The sequence below is a fragment of the Motacilla alba genome, chromosome 1, assembly GCF_015832195.1.
Source record: "Motacilla alba alba isolate MOTALB_02 chromosome 1, Motacilla_alba_V1.0_pri, whole genome shotgun sequence".
NCBI lineage: Eukaryota > Metazoa > Chordata > Aves > Passeriformes > Motacillidae > Motacilla > Motacilla alba.
In genome coordinates this window covers 25,708,066-25,727,322 of record NC_052016.1, presented here as the reverse complement: position 1 = coordinate 25,727,322, position 19,257 = coordinate 25,708,066, and the positions used below count along the sequence as shown (strand labels likewise).

At 42.1% G+C, this 19,257-nt stretch overlaps 1 protein-coding gene across 8 annotated transcripts; it reads right to left on the bottom strand.

Annotated features, from left to right (window-relative positions):
- Positions 1-4,117: 4,117 nt before the first annotated feature.
- Positions 4,118-19,239, bottom strand: LNP1 (leukemia NUP98 fusion partner 1). 8 transcript variants are annotated; one of them, XM_038155225.1, is made up of 6 exons: positions 18,535-19,239; positions 17,918-18,018; positions 17,661-17,802; positions 16,108-16,347; positions 7,891-8,136; positions 4,118-5,897 (listed from the first exon to the last, which is right to left on the bottom strand). In XM_038155225.1, exons 4-6 carry the CDS (start codon positions 16,252-16,254, stop codon positions 5,697-5,699), a joined length of 594 nt encoding a protein of 197 aa, XP_038011153.1. In that variant the 5' UTR covers positions 16,255-16,347; positions 17,661-17,802; positions 17,918-18,018; positions 18,535-19,239; the 3' UTR covers positions 4,118-5,696. The 8 variants fall into 8 exon arrangements, with proteins under 8 accessions (XP_038011153.1, XP_038011167.1, XP_038011145.1 ...); XM_038155239.1 differs by having other exon boundaries at positions 18,760-19,239; XM_038155217.1 differs by having other exon boundaries at positions 18,780-19,239.
- Positions 19,240-19,257: the final 18 nt, after the last annotated feature.

Below are 19,257 nucleotides of genomic sequence, written 5' to 3'. Positions count from 1 at the left end.
AGGCAAAAACTATACCATATAATTTATCTCTATCATCATAGAATCACAGAATGGTTCGGGTTAAAAGATTGTTTGGTTCCAAGCACTGTGCCATGGGCAAGGAACATATCAATAGACCTGGTTACTCAGGGCCTCATCTAGCCTGGCCTTGAACAATTCCAGCGATGGGGAGTGCACAACCTCCATGCACTTGTGAAAAGTTCCTATTCAGATTTCTTGTAAGTCCCCTTTAGGATCTGGCAGGGGCACTGAGGTCTCCCTGGAGACTTTCCTTTTCCAGGCTGAACAGTCCCAAAAGCTCTCAGCTTGTCATAGGAGAGATGCTCCAGGCCTATAATCAGTTTAGTGGCTCACCTTTGGACTCATTCCAGCAGGCCAGTGTCTTTCTTGTGTTGGGGGCCCCAGAGCTGAACACAGTGCATCATCTAGCAGGGAATTAGGCGAACTGATTCCTCCCTCTGAACTGCAGATATTGAAACACCCAGCTGCATGCAGCTCTTTTGGAGCTCTGTGTTCCACTTTTCCACTAATACAGCTATTTAAAGAATGACACACTCTGGCTATGGCAGCTTCAGTGTGGCCCACCATCTTCACATTTGGCCTTTCCATCAGTGCAAAACATTGTTAAAAGCCGTTAAAGATAATACATAGGGTTCTCCCACCTTTTAAGTAGCATCTGGTAATACAGGATTTCTGCAGCAGCTTCAACACAGATGTATCACCTCTCACTCACCAGCATTCAGGGTTTAGTCAAGATTCTCTACTCTCTGTATTGCAAGTAACAGAAAATAAGGCCCTGAGAGTTTGTCATAAGCCGTCTTTTTGAAAGCTGTGCATGCAGTGAAGGTCTGTGCTCCTGTCAGTCCCCAAGACACCATGAGAAATTGCACATGGATCAAAATCTTCTTGCTTAACTGAAAATAAATTTTTATCAGTCTTAAGCATTCACAGCTCAGAATTGCTTTGGATTAGAAAACCACATTGCAGTGAGTACCTGAGTGAGTGATGGACATTATGGTTGATGCCCATTGACCAGCTGAGACCTGGATTATCCTAATGTGAGGGTCCTTTTTTTCCATGCAAAAGGCATTAAAGATGGAGTAGCTTCACCTGCAGCTGTGGGCATGTAGGATTTGGCACAATGGAAAAGGAATTCATGTATAGACAATATATATCCCAAATCCTGGGCAACTGCAGTTGCCAGTCCTGCACAGGTGACAGCAGCCCAAAGTTACTTTGTTCTCCCTGAAGATCTTTTATTGCTTCTGGGACCACTAGAGCAAAGAAATGCCCTAATCATTCGTCTCTGCCAGGCATAAACTTGTGCTAATCTGAAATCACTGTAGCTGCTTTCTGACAGACAGATTTTTCTGTATAGGAGTCCCCAGGGAGTAGACCCACTATATTTAAAAAGCTTATGAGTAACATTGAAGATGTATTTTGTGTATACAGGAAGAGCAGTATATCAAATGAGAGCCAATTCATAATGATCCAGGAAGGGCTGGTTTTCAAAGGACCAAACCTAAGCATTCACCTCATACCATGGGATATGGCTGCAGGCAACCATATCCATGATTCCTTCTGCTCAAGCTTTAGAGCAAAAAAAGAGTACTTTTTTGATATTTCATTATCAGAAACAGCACTAATTCTCCAGTCTGAGGACTCTCTGTAGGGGTCTTGATGGCTTTTTGATGAAAATTCATGTACAACTGTCACAAGTTGGTTGGTCCTCAATTCACCAAAACTTTTGTCAGTTTAGAAATTGTATGAACTGAAGCATTTTGACAAGCATATAAGAAAGACAAGGATGCATCTAGTATGACAGAATATTGATGCTCATCATATCACTTCTTTCTCTTAGTTTCTATCTGACCTCAGGGATGAGACACAGCTGAGAAAAATTATCTTTTTCCAAAGAACTGTAGATACTGAGCTGGGATTCAGAGGGATCCTCCTAATAGGAGCAATAGCATCTGTCAAGCCAGTCTAAAACAACAGTGAAAATAAAAATCAACATGCTATGAGCAATGTTTTCTCTGATGAGTGGGTTTATTTTCACATTTGTTCTCACACAATTACCTAAAGCTCTGGCACAACAACTGCAGGCAGAGCATTCTTTATGAAGTTTGTTGTATTTCAGTGTTCAATTCTCTCATTGAATGACTAGATTTTGGCTGTAATATCTCTCTGGGAATATTTCAAGACCTATTTGTTTACAACAGTTTTGGCAGGAAGCTGCGATAAGCTCAAAGTCCTGTGATTATGATTCATTGCTGTGTGAATAATTTCAGTTATCAAGCTTGATTATATCTCTACATGGTTTTACACTATTCATATGTACACTGAGTGCATTCAAAGCCAGGGCTGTGCTTACCCACATACCTTTTTTTGTGCTAAAGAACAAAAACCTGCCAATGAATATTTTAATATTTTAGGTGGTTTTTTAATAGGTATTATATTCTTCTTCAGTTATACATTGTGGTTGTTTCATTTTTATTTTATTAATGCATTTAAATATTTCCTATTTTTTTTCCTAGAAAGAGTTCTTGTGGGCTGTTACATCATTTTACCTGTGTGGGAAATGGCATTTCAAATAAAAATACATGATAAGTTGACTAGCACTCAAAATTTAATTTATCCTCCAAACCATGCTGCAATTAAACAATACCTGAGAAGCAAGCATAAAGATTTTGCTTTGGGAATGCCCACCTGACAGATGAGGTAACCCCAACTGATGTCCTCTTCTTAGCCCTCTCAGAAAACACTGGAGTGTAAGTCTCTCTTGCTCTTCAAAGATTTGTATGTACCCACATCTTCCTTTCCCACAGGAGCACTTTCCAGATAGCCTGAACTGCTGGAAGAACTCACAGGGATGAGTGGTTAATCAGACTATGGTCTTCCACTTGTGAGACACAGCAAGTTTAATATTTCCTTCGTGGATCCCTTGAATCACACCAGTTTTCCTGTTCATTCCCCTTTCTGTTTCATGTTTACCATATTTCTTATTAGTGAGCATATGGATTTCTTCACCCCTTTGTCTTCGCTTCCCACTGAAGCCTGACTTCCTTCATGTCCAGGGTTTAGACTCTGATACAGCTTGCAGCCATTCCACTCTTGGAAAGGGCAGAAAAATTGCTCTGAGAATTCTGGGTGGAATCAAGGCAGTGACTATTTTTTATGTCAATTGGCACAGAACTAGTGACTTACTGTGAGAATGGAAACCCTCTGGAGTCTTTCTGACAGAAATATCAGACGTGCCATTGCAATCAGATTCCTCTTTGGATGGTTACCAGCCTTCCCAAATGCCCATTTTGTTACGGAATACTTGTTAATTTCTGTGGAGAATGATTTCATTCTATCAAGCAAGATTCAGGCCATCCAAGTAATACTATTGCCTCAGACTGGAAGGGACTGAGCTGGAAAGGGCTGCTGGTCTGATCAGCCATGATACAGAGCAAGAGAGAACACTTCTGAGTCAATAGAGGGCATTATGTGAAAGCTTCTGTTTCCAGAGTCACACCATGGGGCTGATGGGCCGGTTCAAGAGCACATAAACACTTACAGACTCTCCCATCAGAGATATGGGATTTGGTGGAATACAGGGGAGCTGTTTGTGGGCAGAGCTGCCCGGCTGCCCTGGTGGCAGCGAGGTTTCTCTGGGCTTTCAGGGAGATGGCAACCAGCAAGTCAGAGGCAGCCACACAGGGCTCTCCTATTTTAGCTCTGTTTGGTGTTTTCTTTCCATTAGGTGTGGTGTACAAGCAGCACATTGGTTTGATGAACACAAGCAAATTCTGCTGCGGCCTGTTGAGTTAACCTGTCTGTAAAACAGGAGGAGGCAGCTGATGACCTGAAATCCAGGCAAAGCTGATGCATTCAGCTCTCCCAAGATGTGAGGATAGGCTGCTACCTGAAAGGATGTATGTGAGAAGTTTTATCTGAGGAGCTCAGACACTGCTGACCATGTTCATTTCTATCCAGACCTTTTGTAATGCAGTCTTCAGATTAAGGTCGTAAGTCATCTGTATTTAAATTTTGGCTGATAGAAGAACTTTGTAAAAATTCAATCTGAATTGGGAAGGACAGGAACAATGCATAGAAACAACATTTTTCCATTATTAGATTTATTAGTTTATAATACATTTGACGAGGCAAGAAGCAATTTACAAGCATCAGTAAGGGTTCGATTGCTTTCTTATACATCTCCCAAAGCCCTAAACAAAAAAACCCAAACAACTCAATCCCTTTATGGATACAAGTGTTACAAAGTTTTAAGGATGCCCTAAGCTTTCAAAGGGCTGAATATTCAAAAGTAAGGCTCTAAGGTAAATTAGTAAGATTTTTGTTAATTACAGAAAAAACACAGGAAGAATATCCATCAGACCTTGACTTTTGCTCATGACTTCATTACTCTTCACTCTTTTCTCCCCGTATTACGCAAATCAGGCTTTCTCCACACTAGGCCTGGGAAGATTATTCCCAAAGAGAGAAGGGCTGTATCTGCAGAGAACACTGGCACTTTGAGGAGAGGGGAGCATAGTGGGATTGTGGGAGTGTGTATGTGTTTGTGAGCATGTGGAGATGAGATTTACACCTGTGTTCAGGACATCCTCAGCCAGAGGATCAGCATTTTCCTAGGCCCTCCTCACCATGGACAGCCAGTTTGGCCCAAATTCTGGAAAAGCAAAAAGGCTTGCAATGCCCCATCAACCCCTTGAAGATATTATATGGAAATATGAGAGACAGAACATCTCTGGTTTTTCTAGAGAATTTTCAGCAAGGCTCAGATGTTGATGAAGCAAAAGTAGAGTTGTAGCAGAAGAGGTTGGTAGCCACAAGGCTGTAAAGTAGTAAACGGAGAAAGGAAAGGCCACAAAATAAGCAAGGTAATGAGGTGATGTTTTAAAAAAGACTGCATATGGCACTCGATGCCATGGTTTAGTTGAGGTGTTAGGGCATGGGTTGGACTCAATGATCTTTAAGGTCTCTTCCAACCTAGTCATTCTGTGATTATGTGGGAAAGATTCCGTGAGAAAGAACTAGTTGTGTGACTGGGGAGATGGGACTGAGGACATGGGAAAGGGCTGGGAGATGCTGGTGAAACAAGCCACACTGCACAGTGACAGGAAAAGCAGAGAGAAGTGAGACACCAGGGAGGTGTAGAAGAAAACATGGGCTTCTCTTCTCTTACTTACATAAATTTGGAGCTGAAAGACTGTCAGAGCAAAAAGATACCTGTTTTCAAGACAAATCTAAGTGAATGTCAGGGCCAGGAAGCAGTTGGCTGTTTATATGTATTTTTTTCTTCCCAAACCTACCAAAAAGTCTGTTTTCAATTAAAAAAGAAACATAAGGCTTTTCATGGCTCTGTAATACACAAGTGGCGGCCTCCTCTTAAAGGAACGCATCCACCACTGTCCTGCTGCAATGCTAAATATGCCTGAAATCCTCTTATGGTGGTTAATCTCTAACTTGGATCTTGCTACTGATACACTCCTATGACAAAGGTCATATTTCTAATGACGAAAGTAAAGAAAGGAAGGTAGTAACATGGTGCCAGCGATGCAGTTGAGTTTTACTTTGATTTTACAGCTTAGGGGTTATTCTAGCTAACAGGCTGCTTCTAGTCAAAACAGAACAGGAATGCTCCCTCTGCTCTTCAGGGGGAGTGCAAAGATTGATTATCTCAATGCATTCTAGCTGCCTGTGGATACATAACCTTTCTGAATGCTTGCTTGTGATGGAAACTGTTCGCTGTGTTTTGCAGGTACTTCTGAACTTTCAGCTTCATCCCGCTCTCTCCTTGCCTCTGATTTCTCTTCCATTTTTTTATGAGACTTGCTTTTTCTCAAATGCAATTTTTCTCTTTCTCGTCTCTCTTTTGCACCTTCAGGTTGCTAAAAGCAGGGAAAAAAATAGCAGGGAATTAAAAGAGACTCCTACAAGAACAACAACAACAAAAAAGCTCATTATTTTATTTTACTAAGTAACAAAATGTTCCAGTAACTTCCTCACAAAGATCAGCTTTACCATGATGGGCTCAAATTCAAGGCCCAAACCAGTCACCCTAGGGCTTGGAGAAGCAACACATATGCTTTGATTTTACTCTGTATATGATAGGAGGGTCATAGGCTCAGTGGACTTCAAGAGGAGAGCAGACAGGAGGGAGAAAGAAAGTGGCTCTGAGATTTCAGCCCAGACTCCGTGTTTCTATCCTTTCATGTGATCCGTTTTTACATCCCTGAAGACTTCCCAGTGCTAGTTGCAAAGACCTCACTGAAAACAAGGTCCGAAGGGTTCTCAAAGACACATTTATATGAGAAAAGCAATACGCAGGGAAGGAGATGAATTAGCTTTCCCACACTGTTCACCTGTCTGATCATGGTGGTTTGAATTGCGCCCACAGAGCTCTGAATGCAAAAGAAAAGCTCCATTTGAAGACACAGGTTTAAGCCCAAATTTCCTTTCAGATCTCTGACCTATTTATTGCTCAGTTCTTTGAGATTCTCAAGTCCTTCACATCTCCCAAACTACAGTTAGTGACTGAGGGAATGGTAACAACTTGGTCTTCTTGAAAAACAGATTAAAATACAGCTCAACACATCCCACTGCTGATTACAGAGGGGCACTGGAATCCATGCTTTTAACTGGAACTGAAGCCATAACTAATACATTGTGATCACTATACCTATTCATACATCAACTACACACTCACAGACCTTCTAGCCACAGGCATTTTTGAGAAATTATAAATGATAAACCAGACAACTACTGGTGAATGCTGGCCCATGAAGCAATGTAAATTTCCAAATGAAAGCAATTGAATAGTTCCGGAAGAGGAAAAAGAAAATCAGGGAATGCACTTGAAACTTTGACCATGGTGTAACAGTGCTTTCATCATCATAATTCTGCATATTCTTAGATGATTGGTCATGCAAGGACTATAATTATGGGACTGATCATGTAATTATGCTTCCTATTGAAAAGAAATATTTCCCCCTCTTTTGCTGTGCAAAGAGAGCTGAAAATTACTTTCCCACACAAATTGTCAGTGCCAAGAACCTGGAACAAAAAAAGGATGCTTCCTTCTATGGTTATTTGACGCTAATGTCAGGTGTTATTCAAGCACAGCTTTTTGAATGGAGTGACAATTTGATGGGGTTTTCCTGATACTTAAAAGTGAGTTAGGATTTATTACCCTTTCTTCCATTGCATGATACAGCAGACACTATGTATCATAATAAAAATATATTGGCTATTTCATCAACACACACCAGACAAAATGCTCATGGCTCTGGACAGAATGATGGGGAGAAGGATGAAATGGGCAGAGAATCCCCGCATGCCCTTTCAGTGAAAATATGGTCTGCTACTTACAGCAGTAGCTGCTGCTGCAGCTGTGTGGTGACGCTGCAGAAAGCAGATGGATGGAGTCCTGAGGGGTAAATGAGAAGTCTCTCAAACACTGCAGTGTTTGGCAGTGTTACAGACAACTCCACAAAGGTTAAGTCAGGTCAGCAGCAGTGAAAAGGTGAGCTGAGTCTTGCAGCAGAAGTGAAGCAAACCTGGGTTTGTATTGTCATGTTTTGTGGCCACAGCCACAGAAACCTCTGAAAACACTGCCACATGAGCCAGTGTGGTGTTTCATTTTGAGGATAAACATTCCTGAATAAACCTGGACAGTAACACCACATCAAGAACTCTCACACTAATGATACAACTTAAACCTGGTTTGTGCTACTTGTAGTAATTTGAGACCATATAATATGAGAAATTACAGTTGGAGTTTATTTCTGCACTTCCCCCAGTGAAGTCACAGCAATTACACAAAGTATGAAGCTGACTTGGTTGGTTGCACTTTTTTTCTTCTGTTGAGATCTTATTACCTACCAAAGAAACTGAACGTTTGCTTTTGAGATGCAATTGCTTTTCAAAGGACTCTGCAAATTCCTGAATGGAGTTTGATCTTGTCTCCGGACATGAGCTGTCTGCTGAAGGTGTTCTGCTTGCCTTCCTGTGGCAGTGACATTTGACATCTTGGTGTTCTTGAAATTCCTTGGAGCCCCTGAGGTGGCCTGAAGATGAGCCTTTGGCAGAAGCATGAAGTCGTGTTGTATGGAGAGAGGAAAGCTTGGCCTGAAAAACAAAAGGTCTTTGTTGACTATTGAGCAGCAAAGCAGAACACACAAGGCTGATTTTTTTCTGCCACAGACTCTCTCCCAAACAGTGGTGCAAAGTGAAGGACCCTCACCAGAATTCTGTATCTTTCTTTTTAAGTGTAGGAGAATCACACTGCCAAGAACTTGCTTTCTGGAGGCAGCAGGGGCGGAATTTCCTATTATTCCTGGGTTTGAGGATATAAGTTTTGGCACATAATGAACATTTCAAATGCAAAGTGTGCTGGGTCCTCTTAATGTTGTTATGTATGAAATTGCCAATCAAATCGAATCAATAATTTGCAAGAACCAAATTATGATAAAAGAACAAAGTATTAAATTTATTTCATGATCGAATTACAAAATCTGGGTCAGCCACAAATCGGACAGAGTGTAGCCTGGGACTAGACCATGGGTGACACGCTACGCAGCTCTGAGCCCTGGTTGCCTCAGAGTGGAGCAGCACGAAGTTATGAAGTTATGTGTTCGAGTCCAGTTCTTATTCCACTCTTTTTCTTGCCGCGGGCCAGGATGTCCTTTGTCCTTTTCTTAATCAAGTAAGTCCCAAAAGCTTCTCCGGTCCAGGATAATGCTATCTGATGAAGGATGGTCCAGCTCTCATGTCTTGGGAATAATTCATCGACTCCTTGTCTTGTGCTAGACAGAACTCGAAAGAACCATGTTTGCAATACAAAAAACTCTATGTCTGGAGAGATATACAAGTCAAACAGTCTCTTACTGGAAATCTCTTACATGCTAAGAGATTTCCCAGAAACAGATTACAAGCCTGAATGGATTTTCATCGGATGTATTGTAACCCCCTCCGGCCGTCAGCAGCCAGGTGTGCTGCTGATGCTGTAATTCTTTACTCAGCTAAAAGCTCCGGAAACTCTGTGCTGCTGTTCTCCTTTACATGTAAATGTAGTCCCATTATGCGGTATGTGTGTGTCAGCCGGCTTCCTAATCTTGTGAACTGCTTCCCTTAGCTCCTGAAAGCATGCCTGGACAAGCTCCCTTGTGCTAAAACATAACTTTCTAAATCTTGTAACTATTTCTAACTTATTTATATTATTCCCACATTTATAACTATATTACATTCACCATATCATTTATTTTCTTATGAATTTTGACTTCATTCATAACAGTGTTCACTGATACAAAAAGGAACTGGGACTCTTCATAACCTCAAAAACTCAGGCCCTGCACCTGGCTTCAGTTTCTAGGCAGGACTCTCAAAAAGCATTACCCAGCCTTTTGTGGCCAGATGAGTCAGGTAAGAGGTTCGACCCATGAGTGCTCCAGGTCTTACCAGCTGTTTGAGTTTACAGTGTGACAGCAACCATTTCTCACCCAGTTCTGTCAAGTTTTCAGCACGGTCTACATGCAGACAAGCTGCTTTATTGCCCAGATTTGATTTTTTGGCTGTTTTTTTGGGCACATTTGACTTGAACTAATGTCCCTCAGGGTACTGAGGGACACATCCCTACCAAAGAAGTAGTAGGAAACAGACTTCTACAATTATATTTGCAGGACTGAAGTCAGAATGGGTAGATAGTTGTTTAGTTTCTGTGTGATTCAATTTTCCGTGACCTGGCATGCAGATAAAAGCTATTGATCTGCATCAGCTGTGTTTAATTGAATGTCTGCAAAGGAGATTAAACTGATACAGAACTGCTGTGTCCTGTGGAGTCATGCATTGGTGGTTTTAGAAAGGGACAGACCTGTAGAAGAGAGGCATGAGAAGGACACCACACAGCTGGGGATACCCCAAACTCTGCCAGCTATTGATGATTTTCAGGATGAGTAGCTGGGCACAGGTAAGATGCAGATGGTAAAAGTTGTGAGAGATGGGAAGTACTGAACATTACATCCCTACAGATGTCAGATTAAAGCACTCCAGGCACCCACCTGGCATACATTTTTTAATGTATATATGTTTTGGACATTATGAGGAATTTCTTCACAGAAAGGGTGACTAGACATTGGAATAGACTGTCCAGGGAGGTGGTGGAGTCCCTGTTCCTGGAGGTGATTAGGGAAAGACAGGATATGGCACTCAGTGCTATGGTCTAGTTGACATGGTGGTGGATTGGTCAAAGGTTAGAGTTGATGATCTCTGGGGTCTTTTCCAACCTAATTGATTCTGTGACTCTTTATTTTGTACAAGCCTGGTGCTAAGCCTTCAGCTACTAAGTAACCCTGAAAAGTTCTTCTGGCTTTAAGGGAGCTGTGATTGCTTATAACAAAGGAAGGTTTATCCCACCAGTTCTGCAATGCTTTCTAAGAAAACCCTACACTCAGTGCAGGGTTTGTGGTGTGTGTATTCATTGTTTTGTTATTTTAACAAACAGGGGAAAACTAAACCACCTGGGTATAGTGCTCACATGAATCTACAAACCTTGGACGGTCTCCAAGGGACCTGAAATATGTCCTACACACAACTTCACTCACTCTGAAGTTGTGTGCAGGACATATCCCCGCTACATTGGCACAACAGGGACCAATGCAGCCTTTCTCTGAATGGAGGCTGTGCATTCATATGGTTGCGGCTACAACCCGTTAGACAGGCTTGATGAGGGATGCTGAAAATAATAAATCTTGCATCTGACAAAAGTACCTAATATTTTGAAAAGTATTTGCAAAATACATGGTATTGGTTCAATGTTTTTTCCCAGGCATAAGCTTACTATGTCCAGTTATGGACTGCCTCTGAGAGTAGTGTTAATGATTTCTGCCATAATATTTTTACTTAGGTTTCAAACCAGTCAATACAGCTGCAAGTTCTGTAAGGCCATATTGTATTGTTACTTTAGAAAGCATCAAAGCAATTGCATTGAGCTCGAGGGACAGGAGTGCACATGCCATGCCAGGCTCAACAAGCTAAATGTCTTCTCTCACATTTTAATGGCATCAACAGATATTCTTTCCTGGAAATTAAAATTGTCTCACGGTAAAAATCACTGGTATCTGTTCCTAGAGGGTTTGGGAAAAAAACCCAAACCAAACAGAGGAGGAAACCTGAAATGGGGGATTGCATTCTATCAATCTTGTTTTGCAAAGACTGTAAATGTTTTCTTTTACTAAGACATTACTTTTTAGTTTCCTTTCACAGATAGAATTACAGTTAAGCCCTTAACAAAAAGACTGCAGTTTACCTACTGATATGGCAGCAATGGTCCAGAAAAGGGACAAGCTTTCCTCTGAAATGCCCATCTGCCTTAGTGGGCTAAGGGTAAAGATATACCGACAGGTCTATGCAATCATATTACTGTGACTGTGCTTTCTCTCACAGTGCCTGTGCATGATACAATAAATTCTCCACTATCAAAATGGGGATTTTTTGCCAGTGCTGGGAAAGCCAGAAGCACCAAGGGATGTCAGGGATTGTTTCTTATTCTCATTAGTACTCCTATTTTCTATGTTGGGTAAAGGCCACTCATGTCCAATTTATGTATTTACAAGAACAGCTAATCTTCTGCTAATTGCCAATCTCAAACACACAAAAGGTACACAAACAAAAATACTTCACACAACAAAAATTGTTGTCAGTATAATTTGCCTTATCTCTCTCAGTTTCTGTTGTAGACAAGTTAATTGTTTACATCTTTTGGGCTTGATCTGAGAGCTTGCACAGCTGTCAGTAAGAACATTAATCTTCAGTGTGTCAGCACAAGTGTTCATTGTTTGCTGGAGTTTACACAATGACCCAAGTATTTTAGGGATATTTTGGAACATCTGACATTCAGATGCTCTCCCTTGGCTTCATTTTCTTCCGAGAAGCTTACAGGCAAGCATATAGTTCTTAAAATGTTTTGGTCTGGCCTTCAACTGGTCTATAATAACAGTATTGTGGCAGATGTTCAGTTTAAGTTTAGTTTAAATTAAATGTCAGTAACTTCAACAGCAGTCATTTGTTCTACTGCCACCCCTAGCAACTTTCTCCTGTGAGCAACAATGTCTATTTGAAGGCGGATTCATGTACAGGGCTGTAAACTTCTTATCAGTTCTCCTTTGTCTCCAATCTTTTCCTTACAGCAAAATGTCTGGGAGGTAAGATGTGTTCTCAACCTAAATGATGTAGGGTAACTAGAACGTGACAAGGAAAGTCATAGCTAGAGGCTTCAAAAAAGGTATCACAGTTAATTTGTCTAAAGTTTGCCAGGGGAACAAGTTAAATAAAGGAGATGGAAACAGCTGATTTAATTATCCCCAGGCAGTTTTTACATTCAGTGCTGGCCCACAGCAACATACAGAGCTCTGAGCTTTCCAGTACAGTGGAGCTACATGTTGTTTTAGCCTGACAGATTGGAGTTACATGTTTTAGCCTGACTTCCAAGTGACCCACTGTAGGATGAATATAATTTTGTGTTCCCCTCTGCAAAGTGTGAATGACAATAGCAAAAGCATTTTGCAAAGCTCATTGCAGTGGTGTTTGTGAGGTATACAAAGATACTGGGGGGGGAAAAAAAATGAAAACTGTTGTTAGTTTGAAAGTTATTCTTCAATGCTTTATCCATACCTAGGATGGGGGCTGTACCACGATAGGATACCACAGCAGTTTATTTTTGTCTTTGAGGTGGAAGCAGTGGCTTGAATGTCTCACTATAGCACAGGAAAAACTACAAAGACCAACACAGCAGTTTGGAGCTGAAAGTGATTTTCCAGCAGAACCACCTTTTGTGCTTCCCTGAGAGCACTTTGCTATGCAGCATCAAAAGGCTTGTGGTGCTGAAGCAGTTCCCATGGGCAGGACTGCTCTGCTGCTGGCGCCCTGAATACCAGCCTCGGATATGAGACCAAGTGAGCTGGCAGTGCTCTTTTGGCAGTACCATTGTACCTGCACAAGGAGCTTTTCCCAACAGCTGTGTCAGAACTTGCTGACTTGATTTTAGACAGTGGAGTTATCTCGAATTTCAATGTTGAGACAGAAGAAATGGTACACCGTGACCTGCTGTGGAGGTATTAGCTTTCAAAAGAGATGCACTCTAATCTCAGTTATTATTCCTCCTGATAATTAGCACTGTTCTGATAAAATGAAGACAATATTTAAATAGCAGTACCAGTGTTTTGAATTTCACAACAGTTATAATTTGCAATAATGAATCTTACAGTAGTTATAATTTGGAGTAACACTGCAAAAAACACACATCCAGATGCAATATCTCTCAAGTTACTGCTCTCAACAAAGAGATGCTCTTTCTGGAGATATTTACAAGGCATCAGTAGTGCCCATTTGTTTAACTTCTGGCTTTGGATAAACAACACATAGTACTGCTCTTTACTACCAACTACTCAGCTTCCAAATCAAGAGTTCATTTCAAAATGTATCTGCAAATTATAAAATCCCCAGACAAATATTCCTGTCTCATTCCTCCAGTCAACATCTGGCACTGAGAAATAAAGCAGTTAAAATTTACATCTTCTATATGAAACTAGTGGAGCAAGACAAATTGGTGTGAAGCCTTAATGTAAAGGTCAGATATAATTAAGTATACACAAAATCTTTAGCTTGTTAAACAGCAATATCAAAAAGTCATAGTCGTTCTGTCAGCTAACTTAATCTAAATTCTAGGTATGGATTCAGGAATGCAAGTATAGCAAAGTATTTGAATAGCTATTAGCTAACTATTTAAATGGCTTTTGAACAAATGGAATATAAGGACATGCTAATGGAGACACAAACGTACAAGATGTGTTCAGCACCTTGCTGAATGGAAAGAGATGTGAAGTACATTTTTACACTCCAGTTTCTCTTGAGACCTAAAGAAACCACATATGCATGGATCTCTGAGTGAAAAAAGTAAAATATAGTAAAATTAATTAGCCTCCTTCCCCTCCCATTAACAAATGTTATGTATTTGGCATTTTGATGAAATATAGCAGCAAAGCTCTATCTCAGAGTCTGTCTTGCAATCTGTGGCTGAGGTGAAATAACAAATGTGGCTGATCAGACCAGAAGTCATGAATTAAGGTTATCTCTCCAGCCTCCCCATGAATTCAAAGAGGGAGGAAGTGGTTTTGGACTCTTTGGTTTTTCTTAGCCAATGTGTTTTTGGAAATGAAAAAAATCCCACAGCTTAGAACCTGACAGCTGCAGAGGAGAAGAACTTGCAAGGTGGAAACATAGAATAGCACAAAAAAAAGTTTGGAAAATGTTATGAATGAAATTGCCAATCTAATTTTATCAATAATTTGCAAGAGCCAAATTATGATATAAAAACAAAATACAAAATTTATTTTGCGTAAATTTGACAGAATTTTGGTAAGCCACGGATCGGACAGAGTCTAGCCCGGGAATAGACCCTGGGTGACACGCTATGCAGCTCCAAGCACTGGCAGCTTTGGAGTGCGGTGGCACACCATGGTCCTCTCGAACCCAGGTTTTATCCTATTTTTCTTGCCGTGGGCTAGGAAGTCCTTTGTCCTTTTCATAATCAAACAAGTCCCAAAGGTTTCTCTGGTCCAGTAGAATGCTATCTGATGGAAGATGGTCCAGTCCTCATGTCTTTGGGAATAATTCATCGGCTTCTGGTCTTGTGCTAGACAGGACTAAGCTTAACAATACACACCATTCCATACCGAGAGAGATATCCTTGTTAACACTCTGAATACCCGATACTCAGTCCTTACTGGAAATCTCTTTTACAAACTAAGAGATTTCCCAGAAGTAGTTTAAACATTCTGAATAGTGTGTGGTTTTTTTTACCTCCGGTCGGGAGTAGCCAGATGTGCTGCCGATGGCGTAATTCCTTGTTTAACTGAAACCTCGAAACCATGGGTTCCTGCTGTGTTTCACATGTAAATGTGGTCTATCGGTGTGGTATGTGTGTGTGTTGGTTTCTCAATACTGCTGGCCACTTTTCCTGGCTTTTTCTTAAAATATGTCCAGACGTGATCCCCATACCACCCAATTATTTAATATCTATCTACCTTTAATATATTTTATACTACCTTGTATCTGCTTCTCTACCTAAATAAAATATGAATTTTGACATTCATCCATAACAGAAAAGATTAGCTGCTCCTCCCCAATATATTAGCATTTGCTTCATTGCAGCCATAATGATCTAAGGATATAAGTAAAAAATGGTTTGTAAGGAAACATAGTATCTTTGTTAAGACAACTGATGTAGTTGGAAAAAAAGGAGACAGGTTTGAACCACCTAAATGTTATTTTAAAAGCTGAAATGAAAGCAACAATCTTTGAATAAAGAGAACACTATGAACAGTTTTCAGTTTAACCTAATTTTGATAACCACTTAGCTGTGAGTGGCTTTCTGCACACGAACCTGCCCCTTTCCCGACTGTTTTGTTTTAAGAATAAAGAATGTATTTCTACCTTAAAATCTTACTTCACAGTTTAGTAAGCTTTGTTATGTGTTGTATCATTGTTTTCAGAGTCAGATGTTTTAAAACAGGAGGGACTGCATCCTCTAGCCTAAAATAGAATTTACACTTACCTGAAAACAGGTAAGTCTCAAGGGATAAAGGGTAAAACTTCGTGGAGACAATCTAGTTGCATAATTAGGTCAAAATCCTTTTAATGAATACGGAATTATACAGTTTTTCACATGAGAACAGACTTGTTACAGGCAGTCTTTATGTATGCAGGTGCAAAATGTTTTGATGTCTCCCCAGGTTGTGCTGAGCAAGCCAGAACAACACTGTAACACATAGCTAGGCAGTTATTACACGCTTCTCCTTACATTTCTGGTCCTATCATCACTTTTCTTGGAGTTTGCCAGTTTTCCATATTCCAAGACCCCAGAGGCTTGACCCTGTCAGACAGCTAGGCTCAAAAAGCAACTAGCGGCTGCCAGCAGGAACTGAATTTACTTGGCAAGGTGTCCAATACTCCTCATACATCCCTGGGGCCATGCCTCTGGGGATGGAACTCATATTTACATATACACCACGTGCACACACAGAGAAAGCAGCACACAGCTCTTACCGGTAGGGATGCTCTCCTTTCACTCCAGAGTTGTGGCTGACGTTTCTTGTGGCCTCTGCCTTCTTTCTCCTCATCGATCAAGTTGTGGCCCCAGAAGCTGCTCATCCATTTTGCAAAGAAAATATCATCATCCTCATCATATTCCATGCACAGATGCTCCAAACTTGGGGGTTGGGGGTGGGTCTCCCAGCCAGACAAGGCAAAGCAAGGTCAAAACCAAGCCAGTAGCTTCACACTGTTCTGCCAACAAGGGAAGCAGACACACAGTTTTTACCACTCTTTCTGTACTCCCTCCCCAAAACCTGTCCCACTGCAGCCCCGGGCACTGTCTAAACATGAAGTCAGCCCCTTCTCATCTCTTTTAACTAGGTTTCCTTTAACCTTTCCATTGCAGCGATGTCCAATATGACACTGCCGCAGGGGGTGGGTGGCAGGGCTGTGGTTGCTCCCCATGTTGCTGCTGAGTGCCCCAGCTGTCAATACCAATGCAGAATTGCCCACAGTTACATGCCTGTGGGGGGCAGACCCAAAGTAGGCTTGTGATTTTTGAGAAGCAGAATTGACATATTGATGTTGGTCAGGAACTGGCACAGCTGCTTGCAGAGACCTGGCTAGCTCTGTGGGAGGGAGCACAAATGGCCCACTCTTCCCCTGCTGCTCTCTCTCCTGACTTCTCTTGCCTCTGCTCTTCCTTCACTATTTCAGGAACGTCATCTGCCTAGGTAGAAACCCTTCCTAAAGCAACTGCTCATTCATGTTTGGGTTATGACAGACAGTGCAATCTTGCAGCTGCTGCTTTTCACCTGAGTAATTTCATCTGCCGTATCAGGGGTATGGGAGGCCCTGCCTCACTTGAATGCACTCAGGGTAAAAATGTGCTGGTTCTTTCTCACCAGCCCTGGGTGTAAACCATACAGGCCCTGCCTCTACCACACAACAGAACAGGGCCAGGGAATGACTTCTGGCCCTCAGACCAAGTGTCTAAACTGACCACATGTACCCTACGTGGTGTTTGTGCTGCGAGTCTCCTCGAGGCTCTGTACTGCAATTACTGCACTGTGGCTGTAATACTTTGTTGTCATTTTTGTGTCTCCTTTACTTCAAAATCTCTGATATAACACAAAAATTGTTGTGCCTCACGAAACTGTTGTTTTCATGGTATGAAACTGGAAGATGTGTTACGTGCTTTGGGGCTGGCAGGAGGACAATGAGGGCTCTGAGGCTGTAGAGCCTGTAGGGATGGTGCTGGAAGACTGCATGGGAGGAAGAACCCAAATTGAACTTCTTACTGGAAGCAAACCTTCGTGTGTTCTGGTGCCCAGGCGTTGGTGGTTGATCTTGGCCAGAAATATGCCAAAAAGCTTGGCATTACAGACTATCAGTGGTCCAGCATTAAACCTTTTCCTCAGCCTGTTTAGAACTACAGCTACAAAACTCCAGTTTCATTCATGGGGGTGTAGGTGTGAGGTGTCAGTACAGTGCCAGACTGTTCACTCTCAACAATACAGGTGAAGGGAATGGTTGGTCATGGATGTCTATGTGCTAAATTTTACCTTGTCCAGGGCAGGAAGGAGTGTGATTAGCAGAGCGACCTGAGTACGTGGGTGTGCAGATGGCATTGCCTCTGATGTTCTGTATGAGAGCTTGGGAACACAACCATGACTGCAGCGGCCTGGACAGGAGCAAGAGGAATACCTGCAAAACAGTACAGTAAGAAGACACCTGAAGCAATGAAAAGGATGTGTAGGCTGATTTTCTTGGTGGGGAAGGACCTTCCTGGCCATATTCAAACAGCCTGAATTTGACTTACATCCTGGAGGCCCCCCATCTGTACAGGCAAGGCACATCTGAAGGCCTACAGGAAGCACGATGTGGGTGGAATTGAGGCTGTCCCAGCAGGAAGCTATTGACCTGTTGGATACATATTTTCTATTGTGAGGGGACAGGGAGAACAGGGAGAAGGGTAGTCCCACGGCTTTGTCCAAATATCCTTACATAAATAGTAATAATACATCAATTAAAGGACATTTCTCAAGTTGTTTGCTACCAGGCACTCAGACACACTGAGAGTGCAGCAGGGCAAATTTTAGTTGGGATCCTGAGGTGTTTGCTTTGCAATCTTACTGTTGTTTTTATTTGCAACCCTTTTTTCTTCTGTGCAATGTCTTCTCACATTTCCCTGAATGAAATTTTCAGGCATGAAATGACAGGGGCTGATTGTAAAAACATATCAAAAACAACTCCTCTTCATCTTCTGCTGAGTGCTCCACAGAAATAAGTGGAGACAGGAACATAAGCTTCCTCTGCCTACAGGTAAGGATTTTAACTAGGCATAGATACACACATGAACAAAATTAAAGTATTACATATTAAATTATTTTTATGACAGATTCAATTAATAATTGGGAAGAAAACAGGAAGATTTACTTTATAACAAGGATTGCTCCACAACTCTTAAGTACAAAGTCCTAGAAAGTTTGAATCAGCCACATTAGCTGAAACTTCACAGAATTAGAGAATCAACCAAGTAAGGTTGGAAGAGGCCACAGTGGATCATCTCGTCCAACCTCCCAGCTCAAGCAGGGCCATCCCAGAGCACAGGGTTGTATCCAGAAAAGTCTGGAATATCTCTAGTGAGGGCGACTCCGCAACCTGTTCCAGGGCTTGGTCACCTGCACAGGAAAGAATTTCTTCCTCACGTTCAGCATCAGCTGAGCATCAGCTTCTGCCCGTTGCCTCTTGACCCATTCCTTGGCACCACCGAGAAGAGCCTGGATCCATACTCTTGGTGTTCCCTCTTTAGGTACTTGTAGACATTGATGAGGGCCCCTCTCAGCCATCTCTTCTCAAGGCCGAAAAGGCGCAGCTCCCTCAGCCTTTCCTCTTAACATCCCTTCATCACCTTCGTTGCCCTCTCCTGGACCCGCTCCAGGAGCTGCACGTCTCTCTGGTACTGAGGAGCCCAGAACTGCACACAGCGCTCCAGATGTGGAGCGCACTTCTCGTGTGATCGGCTCAGAACTCCTTCGGCACGGATGGCTCCATCCCCGAAGCCGTTCCAGCGTGGTTCGCGGGGATCTTCCGCGCCCGGCCCGGCCCGGCCCGGGCTCCCTCACGGGGGCTGCGGGCGCCCCTCCGCGCCGGCAGGGG

Coding starts and splice junctions, on each gene's coding strand:
- LNP1 (XM_038155225.1), bottom strand. CDS start 16,254: ATGGAATATGATGAGGATGATGATATTTTCTTTGCAAAATGGATGAGC. Junction 8,137..16,107: donor AAAGGAGAGCATCCCTACCG/GTAAGAGCTGTG, acceptor TTTGTTTTTCAG/GCCAAGCTTTCCTCTCTCCA. Junction 5,898..7,890: donor GCAAACGTTCAGTTTCTTTG/GTAGGTAATAAG, acceptor CCCTGCTTTTAG/CAACCTGAAGGTGCAAAAGA.